The sequence below is a fragment of the Diaphorina citri genome, unplaced genomic scaffold (genome assembly GCF_000475195.1).
Source record: "Diaphorina citri unplaced genomic scaffold, Diaci psyllid genome assembly version 1.1 scaffold298, whole genome shotgun sequence".
Classification (NCBI taxonomy): domain Eukaryota; kingdom Metazoa; phylum Arthropoda; class Insecta; order Hemiptera; family Psyllidae; genus Diaphorina; species Diaphorina citri.
The window spans coordinates 11,540-23,454 of record NW_007377733.1 but is presented as its reverse complement, the minus strand read 5'-3'; the positions used below and the strand labels follow the sequence as shown (position 1 = coordinate 23,454).

Genomic DNA, 11,915 nt, shown 5'->3' with positions numbered 1-11,915 from the left:
TGAATCTACCTATTTCGTCAATATTTCTATTTAGTAGCTAATATTTTCCTTCATCTTGACTTGATTCTATTGCATAAAATCTGCACCTATGGTGCTCAAAATTACCAAAATCGACCAACCAGTAGTGGAGAGAGAAAACGTCAATAAAATTTATTGAAGGACTGCCTAAAGCTTGGGTTGCCAAAATGACACAGCATACTCTTCAGACAGAATGGTTACAGCTAGAATGGAATTGAAATCAGTATAATTCTGATACTGTTTGGTCGATTTTTTTTTTTTTTTTTTTTTTTTTTTTTTTTAAGGCCTTTTTAAATTTTTTTTGTTTTTTTTTTTTTTTTTTTTTTTTTTTTTTTTATAAGGCCGCTTTAAATACGAATATGTAGGTATCATAGTGTATCCTTCTATGGCTGGGTGTAAAATTTCTTTCATTTTCCCAAAATAATTTATGTTTGAAGTAGGTAGGTGGTATTAATGACTTCCAAAAAGCCATCACCCAAGGGCTCTGTCTAGTTAGTAAAATCAAAAACGTCCTAGGCTCTAAACACTTTGCAGGTGTTGGCTAAAGGTGAAATAATATTTTAGTGCTTCATAGGTAGTCGAAAATATCCGGATACAGAGGATGAGGTATTTAAGTTTTCAAAAATCAAGTTACCTATAAAAAAAAAAAAAAAAAAAAAAAAGGGAAGAGGGATTTAAATTTTTAAAAAAAAAAATCACCAAAAAAAAAAAAAAAAAAAAAAAAAAAAAAAAAAAAAAAACACGATGAAATATGCTCACAAAGAAATATGCACAATGTCAGGATTTTTTGATTTTGCTTCAAAAAACAATAAGTTGGACCGTGAAATTCTGTTCTCAATATTTTTATATCACTTTTACGTATTTTATTCTTTGAAATTATTACTCTTCTTATAACTTCATACCTATTGCATGAAACAATATTGTAAATTGCTACTTCCCTTTCTTTACTGTCATTTTTATGTTTAGGAAACAGCATCTCAGCATGGTATCAATCAGTATCTAAGTGTTTAGAAATTTATTCCGCTTTATGTCTTTAAATAATTTGGTCCAGTGTTTTCTGCAATTTTAAATAATATTGATAGCTCACAAAAAATTGCAAAAAGTTTTAGAAAAGTGAAGGTCCCATTATTCTTTGTTAGTAATTTAAATAGGATTAAACATTTAAATAACGGGAAAAATCAAGCAGCCCCATTGAACTAATCCATTCATGTACCCCAGTATGTTAGAGTTCAAGTCCACAGTTGCTAATCCGACCCAAGGCCATAGCTAGTTTAACTTTTCATCTAAGTCTAAAAACGACTATCTTTTATCTGATTGGTAGAATAGGTAGGTAGATACCAAATGCAGTCATATTCCACCAATGAGACACGAGATGGTCTTTAAAAAAGGTATTAATTAAAATTAAACTACATAGCAAAACCCGACTATAGCTCCCATCTTTGGAAACATTAATTTGAATATTTTTTCCCGCTGAAAAGAACCCCATTTTAATTTATTTTCAACGAAAACGAACAAAATAATTCATTATAAGAAGAAGAAAAGACGGAGGGAGGGGAAATGTAATTAAAAATAGAATCCCGAAGAAAAATGCTGAGAAATTCTTACCTTGAGAGAAAAAATTCGCGTGTTCTGAGGCGACCTGATAATCCTCTCGATCCCACTGCAGATTCCCTTCATCTCTAAATATAGCCAGTAGTCAATATTGTTCTCCTATCTTACAGGATGAACTGGATTTTTTGAACCGGATTGTCAAAAAAAAAAAATAATAATAATAATAATAATAATAATCGATTTTTGTGTAAATCTAAAGGTGTGTCCAAACATGGTCGATCAACGAGGTGAATCTATGTTGTCGAGGCAGTGTGGACGATTCAATCGATGTCAATCGACATCTGGTCGACTATGTGTGGACACACCTAAAAATGCAACATTCCCTTTAGGCTCATACAAGTTATCACTTCCCAAAATTTCTATCAAGGAAATTCAAAAGCCTTGATATCTTTCCCTCCTGAAAAAGTCCTAAACTTCTTCAGCTTCCTGAAATTCGAATCTATTTTGCTTGAAACACCCCGTATAAAAACCTGACACTGGCAAACCATTCGGCTCCGTCTAGTCTATGGAATCAGAACTTGGACACCTAGGCAAATTGAAATATCTATTTAGTAGTAGCTCATATTTCAGCATTATCTGATAAGCCGGGTGGATTATGAATTTGCTATCGTTGGCCCGAATTCCAAAGTAGTAGGCGCCTAGGAAGGTAGAAGGTTAATTCAATTATTCCCTTCAAGAAGGGCCCATGTTAGTAGCAAATATGTATCATAGGCCCTAGCAACCTCCGTGGCTGAGTGGGTATCACACTAGGCTTGCACCAGGATATTAAGTATCCCTGACGTTGAGAATACCAAGACAATTCAACATATCTACAATATGTGTTCTGTAAGGGGTTCCTGTTGCAATTCAAATGGCAGATTTCACCAACACAAACACTATAGACATTTGTTTTGCAGAATCTGAAGTTCATCCATTTGAGTTTTGTTAAATAGAAATATGCCACTTTCTAGTATACATATTCAAAATGTGGTGTAAAACTCATGGCTTTGTCCAGACTCACACCCAGGTATTTGCATATTTATACATGGTAAAAGAACACTCAAATAAGCATCATTCAATAGGATAAGGAAAGTCGTGTGATGTTCACACCAGATTTTTTTTTTCTTTTTTTTTGTGATTTTTTAGTAGGTACCTATTTATACCTACTATTATTTATCAGAATATATTGTTGTATTGTTTTGTACAAAGCTTATGGTACCTGAGATCAATCAATGTGATTTCTCAATATTTAGCCTTAAGATACCATGTTTTACTTACAGCATATTACAACATGGTATCTTAAGGCTAAATATTGAGAAATCACATTAATATATTGTTGTTTATTTCAGGTGAAGTTGGTAAAGAAATGTACATTGTAAATAGGGGTCGACTCCAAGTTGTAGCTGACAACGGTAAAACCGTCCTGGCTACACTGCGAGCAGGATCGTATTTTGGTGAGATCAGCATATTGAATATGGGCACTGCAGGTAAAAATCTTGGTAAATATATTTCCGGAACTCATCTCATCCAGATATTATTTGAAAATCCTTTGTCCAAACCCGGGTGGTAAGGTCACATTTGAATTAATTAAGTTTAAATAACTTACTTCATTCAAAAAAGTGATCTTTAACCACCTGTTGTGCCAGCAAAAAGACTGATCTAAAGAGACAATTACGTATGTGAAGTTTTGCAATACATTTTTTTCTCGAATTTTTATTGTTCTTTTATTCACCCTTTATTTATTTTAAGTACACTTTTCTATTGTCTCTTGTTTTTTGTATATCTATTTAATGTATTCCACTATCTATCTACTCATTTCTCTTCTAATTAATTAGCTACTATCTAATTTATTTGGACTTGGTAAAGTGAAGTTTCATTGAATGGCTGTTCTAGACTCTTCATTTCCTTCTTTTAATCTTTACTAAAAATTAAAATTCTTTACCCACCAATTCCCTTTCTTGTTGTTCAGTCCTCCAGCTTTGGAATTTTATTCCCTTTTTATGATGGAATCCATGTTTGGTGAATAGAAAATTTTTTGGAACTCCTGTTTACCATTAACGAAGGAAAGAGGTCAATTGTTCGAATTTAAAAATCTGAAAAGAAAGGTACGTCCTTCTACAGTTAGCTTCTTGAAAGAAGAAACTTTTGAGAGTTTACTGACGAAAAATACACACGAAACAAACTGATTTTTGTGTATGCTTCTAGATATACCTGACAAACTGAAAAGTGCTCTCTTTGCCTCTAGTGCAAAGGCTCTCCGACCTGGTACTTATTTCAAAATACCTCTGTGTTCTTTTTTGGTTTTTGTGTGCTTTGGTTTGATAAGTTAAACCTTTTTATTTTGGTATTTGTTGTGTTGAAATCAAGATGATTATACAATTAAGATTAGCTTTGGTTCAAATTCATGTCGCCTTAATTCACAGACGAGTTTCCAAAGGGCCTCTAAAAAGTTGGGATTTTAAGGCCCTTAATTTTGGTTTAAAATTTTGATTGAACTTTGATTTTTTTTCCATCGATCGTTGCTGATTCGCTGATTAGGTACCTACTTAAATTCACTTAAATTCTTACAACTTTCGTCTGTAAACTGAGGTGGCATTATTGAATGCATGAGTATTATAGGAAATGCGCTTTATGTGATTTGAAATAACCGCGCTATTTTATTTTACTACAGGTACAAATTTAATTCAGGAATGCGAGGACCATATTAGTATCAGGTACTTTTAGAACCAGACAGCATTCAGAGGATGTGTTTCCCCCCTGGTACTCACATTTAGGTATCTAGAAAAAAAAAATTGTCTGCAGTTCCATATTACAAAATTTGGCTAACATAACAAAATGGTCTATTATTGGGTTTAATACACGCTTTAATTCTAAATCCTAATTTTGATACAACCTAATTTTGCAATAGTCAGGTTTAGATTCTGAAGTGTTCGTTTGATACCAGAATACCAATAAAACATATAAAAAATGGGGTTCATTGTGTACCACAGCTAGGTATTCAATATTAAGCATGAAATATTGGTAAGAAGTTTTGTGTGTTATCAGCTTTTGTGTCTTTTCAGAACCATGTGCTTACCTAAGGTATTATGTTTGTGTTCTTTTTGGTTCTCTGATTTTGAACTTTTGGCTCAAATCTATATCTACATCTGCTGCATACCAGTTGTTTGCCAAAAGACCATCAACTAGTTTGATGGATTTTAGTGTTTGACAATTGTTTGATGTGTTTCTGTGCTTTTTATGAGAAGGACGTTCTCTTCTGTAGCAACATTTTGAATCTGGTTGCTATATTTAATTGTGAAACATTGCTTTTAAGAATCGGAATATTTAGAAGCTTTAAAATTCGCCTTAGGAGACAGAATTCAACGAGAAATCCACACAGAGCGCTAAAAAAGCTTCGACTCTATCGGGAATGGAACATTGGTACTTCCGGCGTGCAAGCTTAGTATGATACACACTATGCTGCCGGGGTGCTTCATTTACAAATTTTATCTGTTACTCTATCAGAGCGCTGAGCATCTTTTCTACATATCCGGAGAGAAAAATCTGATTTCATTTTTTTTTTTTTTTTAATTCCATAGATTCCGATTCTGTAAAGCAAAGAGCACGGCATAGCAGAATAAATCTGATTTCTTTCTTTTTTGTTGACGCCAAATTTGCAGACTGTGTGTTTTCATAGTAGGTACTCCAAACTCCCAAGCTCAAATTGGGATTCACTCTGGGACAAAACATTTACTATTCATCCCAGAATAACGTCTCGCCCCCTCTAACTTTTGAACAGCTTAGGATATAAAATTACCAATTTTTAGATAATACCTATTTCATCTACATACCTACTCTAAAAAGTTTGAACTTGAATTGTTGAAGCTCGCTGAAATATTGAAAAGCGAGGATTTTTGTATTAACTGCAAAGGAAAATGCATATTTCGCCACAACATTCCAAGCAATACCAAAGTTAGAGAGGGCGGCCTATTACTTCCAAGTCACGTTATGTAGATAATACGAGTACCAATTGCCTAGGATGCCCGAGTACCTCACAAGGGCGTTAGCTAACATCTTCAGCAACTGAAAACAAGTACACTGCTTGACATGCTACTTTTTTTTTAATTTTTAGTTGTTTCAAGTAGGAGTCAATCTACACCAGCCCTCATAGAGAGCAAAGGAAAAGTGCCTTTAGAAGATATGTGGATCTCCCCGAAAGATCCCACCAAGAGGAGTTCCCATTACAGCCCCTCTTGCAGGTACATGCATTTCCTATTCCAAGAGCTTACCTACACATTACCCAACACTCGTACAGTTTAGCCATTTATGCTGGGGTTATATTGGTATATGTAGGGATATCGGCTTTAGTAAACGGCCTTTGTCACTGCGACCTGGTTAGATCTTTTGTGACAAATGAAAGATCCCACCAAGAGGAGTTCCCATTACAGCCCCTCTTGCAGGTACATGCATTTCCTATTCCAAGAGCTTACCTACACATTACCCATAGGTGCAACACTCGTACAGTTTAGGCATTTATGCTGGGGTTATATTGGTATATGTAGGGCGATTGGCTTTAGTAAACGGCCTTTGTCACTGCGACCTGGTTAGATCTTTTGTGACAAATAAAATGCTGGGGGTCACCAAATCGGGATTGATATGAAACTAGGATATCCCTATACTTAATAGCCAGGTCAACCTCGGATTGAACTCAATCCTGAGACAATCCGCACGATGGTAAAACTCGACCTTACTGTTTTCTTTACCAGGACATAGCGTTCTACAGAACTAGGTTGTAACGACCGTAGATTTTAGTCCAGTTGGTAAAACTCGACCTTACTGTTTTCTTTACCAGGACATAGCGTTCTACAGAACTAGGTTGTAACGACCGTAGATTTTAGTCCAGTTTTGTTCTCAATGTCTCCTTGGGTCTTTATGAGCTGGGCACCTTCATTGTTATCGTTATTAAATTTATCAACCACAAATATCTTCATGGTTGATCTTTGTTTAGTTAGTTTAGTAGAATAACTCTAAGACGAATTTGTGTGTAAATTATACCTAGTTAGACAAATTTCATGGAGGTAAAAATTTTGATCCACGGGCACAAGTAGTGATAGTTTCCCTCAAAGCACCAAACACTGTAAAATCATTCCTCACACGTCACTTTTCAAGCACAATCCAAACGAAACTGATTTTTCTCTTGTGTTTTGTTGACGATTTCAAATTTGTAGGTCAAACGCCGGGGCAACCACTGTATCTACGCTATCAGTACGATCTTCACCGGACCATAATACGACCGTAACTGCAAGAGAGGGTAAGACCCACCCCCCATCAGATTAGATATCCTTCGAATGCACTATTTCTTTTGGTCTTTATCGGGTTAACCCGTTACGTTATTTACCATTTTAACAATATTTTTACTAGAAACTTAAACCTTTTTATACCTATACTTGAACCTTTTTATACCTTACTTATTTATAACCCAAATTCATACCCCATACTTCAATTACGTCAAAGAGTAGGTACAATATTTCAACTGTCGTGATGTCCAGCTTCAACAGTTTCAATTGACGCACTCTGATGACCTTTTTTTGTTTTACTTCCCCTAAACCCCTCTCTTTTTTGTCCAATAAATAATATTCCTGAATTGCTTTTTATTTTGTCTTGAAAAGAAACTTTTGTATCATTTTGCATTCCGGCCTTTTAGAGGCAATCAAACGTACAGTTTTTGTTATGAGTAGAATTAGTGTGTGTTTTAGCGTTATTTCATCCATTAATAATTCAAAGAGTTTACTGACAGCCTAGTTAGCTTAGTTGGTAGTGCGTCTGCCTTGCAAGCGCTAGGCCGCGGGTTCGATTACCGCCCGGGGACATTGGGGTTATTAAAGTAAAAAAAGGACCCAATTTTACAAACATATTCATATTCTATTCTAGCTGGGGGACGTTAATTTCGGGACGATTAAGACCATAGCAGTTACAGTTCCTCTTATCAAACCTCTTAAAAAAAAAAAAAAAAAAAAAAGAGTTTACTGTCTGGTATCTCTAGATACCTACCAGAATAATAGGGCTGCATTCCTGAAAGCATCTTTACAACATTCACATGTCGCAAAATTTTGACGTCAGAATAACTATTATAATGGTTCCGTAAAGTTTTTCTTCTGTAATATTACGTCACAACTTTCGCGAGGTGGGAAATGGAAAGTGCGAAATTTTAACGGAACATGGACAAAATTAATTTAGAGTTTCCTAATGTGAATTATTCTGGTCACCAATGTCACCGTATTATAAATAGTCGCATGGTGTGAGCTTTTTTTTCCGCTAACGAGTGATGTATCAGGATGATGGATGAAGGGGAAAAAATGGCTCACCCCACACGGTCCTGTTCATAGTTATTAGACTTATTAGCAAATGTCAGGCGTTGTCCATCAGGGTAATATGTTCCTTAAACACCCTTATCTACATATGTACACTCATCCCTACATGTTTCACACTCATTAATCATATTCCTATGTCTGTCTCCTGTAGGTCACGACATCCAGAAAGGTGACGGCAAACCCGAGACGACAAGCGATAAGTCTGGTGACGAGGACGGCAACAAGACAGACGACACGGAGCGATTACAGTCAAACGAAACGCTCGAAGAGGACATCCGAGATGAGAAATCGTCCATGTCACAAGAGGCCTTTATAGCGGAAATAAAACGGTTACGGGAACGGCTCATTCTGTTGGAAACGGAGAACGCTACGTTGAATGTGAAGTTGAATACGCAGCAGTGGGAGGTGGAGCACAGGCTGGCGGAGATTGAGATGCAGATATGTGGAGGAAGCAGTGTGGGGTCCAGTGTGGACGAGGAGAGAAATCGAGAGAGCATGATTTAAGTACATGTACTTTCCCATGTTCGTTGTCCTGAATGAGCTGTGTGCCAAATTACGGAATTGGAGCTTTATTATATATTAACTTAGGAGACCTGTGTACAGGTAAAATAAACAAATGAATTTGATAAATAGAAGAAGGAGGAGGCATGAACCCGTAGATACAAATTCAGGTGTAAAAAAAAGAACAGAAAATATCTAACCCCCGGATCTTCAGTTTCATGAGTTTGTCAGAGGGCGTAGTCTCCAAGGCCTCCAAGCATTCCCAGCTTTCTTCAAATATTCACGCACCAAGAATAGGTACCTTATTATTTTACTCTTCCTACGACCGACCACCTGTGAGCTATATGAGTAAAATGAGATGATTTTTCCCCTCCAGTGAAATTTTCAGAAATTGGTGCTTAGCTCATTTAGGATAGCCAACATTTCAATGATCCAGCCAAAAATGTACCAATGATTTTGTATAAAAAATAAATAGGTAAATAAAAAAAAAAATATTAATAAAATGTATTTGTGTAGGGAACCTACCTAATCTTCGATTACGTCAGGGCGTTTAAGGATGAAGTAGAGCTATAATGAGGCTCGAGATATCTATCTACCCACTATCACCATTCGGGTAGTGGTAGCTCTGGTGGTACCACACCCACAGGGGACCTTTAGAGATCCAGAAGACCTAGGGACACATCTTTTGGGATGAAATAAATTCAGAAGTCTGAATTTCTAGCATTACAAATAGGTTTGACATGCGTGAATTTACGCGTTTTTAACTTTCGCGATTTTCATGGAGGTAAGACGTAGGTACCTTGGTTAGACTGCGGGGGTAAAGGGACTTTTTCAGTCCTATCCCAGCAGGATAACCAAGGTCAATTCTATTCTATTCTATTATAATGATGGGGGCTGGAGGATGGGGAAATGGGAAATGGAACACTGTCAGGCATTGTACCATTTTCCTATTCCTCACTATTATATACCACCTGAAATTTGCGAAAGGAAAATATGACCTTTCTTACCCGAAAGTTCCGAATTCAACCAATTTTAACTATATACCGGGTCAACTAGGTTGAATGCAGGTCGGACCTCGAAACTGTGTGAATCCAAACTCAGGATATATTTGTGGGTAGGTAGTTTTATGTGAGGTTTCGATTTGTCGAGTGACAGTGTTTTTCCATTGTCGTCTAAAGAAACGCCCAGAAATATTTCGCCAGGTACCTACCTTCCCGAAGTTCCCGATATGGTTAGGTAGGTATCCCATGGGATTAACACGAGATTACACACAATTCTTTTTTAAATCTTTCAAAATTCTAAAAGCTAAAAGCATTAATTTTATTTTTCTAATAAAAATAATGTGTTCTCATATTTTTCCACAGAAAAAAATTGAAAAAAAAAAAATAAATAAATAAAGAAAATTTCATTTTTGAATCATACGTATTTATTGTGCTACAGGTAAAGCTGGAGTTTTTTATTTGCCATTATTACCCAGGTAGGTAAGCTTGCTACGTATATTAGACTCATATTGTCTGTGTCGTAGCATGCCCATCCCGTAGTAACTGGGTAGGTAACTACCTAAATTTATTAATAATAAAATAATTTATGTCCCTCATAAAATGGGCGATAAGCGATAAGAGACAATTATTCTTCCCATTTAGGTGCTGGGTCGACACGAGAAGACCAGAAATTAACCCGTTAAAAAGTATTCTCAATAAAAATACGAGTGCAAATTTTTGTCCATGGTGGGTATCGAACCCGGGATCTTCTGCATGGCAAGCTAGCGCGTTACCTCTGGACTGCTACCCTGCGTTCTTCTATTTGCGGAAATTTGGCAACAGCGTGTATGCCCGCAAAACGTCTTTGTACAATGCCTTAGCAATTTGTAAACAAAAAACAGCTGTTGTGCATACCTGCCAGTTTGGTTCCTTATCCTTACTTATTACTGGAATGTGTTTTTTGTTGTCTTTTGAAATCAAATTAAATAAATTAATTTATTCAATTTAAAACACCTATTTTATCTTCAGCTGAATAATTAACAAACACCTTATGATCTAGGAGTACCTACCAGCTCTCAATCAGTAATAGAAACACCCTACCTTGCAAGTTCCACACAACCAAGTCACCAACTCATCTTTGTAAGTTAGTATCTTTGCTTATCTGTAAGATTTGAGATGTTATCAATGAGATAGGTTCCTATTTTGTAAGTTTTCTTATTTCTTCTTAAAATTCAAAACATATTAGGTTTGTCACTGTTGGCCAATCTAGGTAATTGATCAATAGGTACAACATGAACTTGTTTTGTAGGCCTGTACCTACTCCCAGACCTTACTTCAGTGGTTCAGTACCCTTTATAAAGTATAATACTAAGTCCACAGTCTCATGTTGTAAGAAACAGGAGCTCAAATCACATGTCAATAAAAAAAAAGAATTTATTAATTTATTTGATCAATCAGCTAGGCACAACCAATTAAGGTGTGTTAAACATAGAAGAATATCCCAAAATGAATGAACACAAATCTAATAAAAAAAGGATCCGAGACATAAAACCCAAGAGTTAATATTGTAAGAAACAGGAGCTCAAATCACATGTCAATAAAAAAAAAGAATTTATTAATTTATTTGATCAATCAGCTAGGCACAACCAATTATGGTGTGTTAAACATAGAAGAATATCCCAAAATGAATGAACACAAATCTAATTAAAAAAGAATCTGAGACTTAAAACCCAAGGGTTAATGATTGTATTTTTCATTTCAGGCTGAGTAATGCATTTCAATTCTGAAAGAAGACAATTCCATGTCCAATTATGACCTCACATCCCAGTGTGAAAATAAAATACAATAGCTTGGGTCAGTTCGGTGATAATAATATGAAGAAAAGAAAGAAAATCATTGCCCTAGTAATATTTATTATTGTGCTCTTGTGGATGTTAGGAGTTCTCTCAAAATGTAAGTATGAAAAAAATCTAGTTTAGCTTTACTATAACTGTTGTAATAGAAAAAAATATTGTACTGAAAATCAAACAGAGATTGTATCAAATCCTTATTTAATCCTTACACTGACCATGCAACCAACTTGGTGTTAATTGGAGGTACCTACTTACCTACTTGATAGATGGTGGATTTCACCAACACTAACAATATGGTTCATCAGACTAATCGACCGTTAGTGATTATGCGCCATTTTTTCAAAATTCTGTTTCACCATTCAAATTCTCCTATTAATTAAGGCAACGAGAGAAATCCTTTTGATTTCTGCAGTTGGTATTTCTGTAATATTATAAACAGTGTTCTGATTGGTTGAAATTTATTTTTACAAGCGCGGTTCTTTTTAAAACAAGTACTTTGTTTGATTTGAATTTTCTTTTGTACTTGGAAAAATTTCTTCCCAAAAAATTAACAATTTTGTCCATTCCCATTTTTCTTTACACCTCTTACCTTTATGAGATAAAGGTAAAGCAACATTGACTTC

The 11,915-nt window shown here is 35.5% G+C and overlaps 1 protein-coding gene and 1 long non-coding RNA gene across 2 annotated transcripts in view; both read left to right on the top strand.

Moving 5' to 3' along the window:
- The window catches only part of LOC103507218 (cyclic nucleotide-gated channel rod photoreceptor subunit alpha), a 23,945-nt gene extending 14,055 nt beyond the window's left edge, over positions 1-9,890 (top strand). The window contains exons 10-13 of the mRNA XM_026822143.1: positions 3,814-3,873; positions 5,720-5,846; positions 6,816-6,898; positions 8,110-9,890. Coding sequence (XP_026677944.1) covers positions 3,814-3,873; positions 5,720-5,846; positions 6,816-6,898; positions 8,110-8,462 — 623 coding nt within the window. The 3' untranslated portion in view covers positions 8,463-9,890. The remainder of the gene's footprint in view (positions 1-3,813; positions 3,874-5,719; positions 5,847-6,815; positions 6,899-8,109) is intronic.
- Positions 9,891-10,279: 389 nt separating this feature from the next.
- Positions 10,280-11,341, top strand: LOC113466593. Its single transcript, XR_003390945.1, has 2 exons — positions 10,280-10,579; positions 11,202-11,341. It is a non-coding gene; the product is annotated as an uncharacterized LOC113466593 (long non-coding RNA).
- Positions 11,342-11,915: the final 574 nt, after the last annotated feature.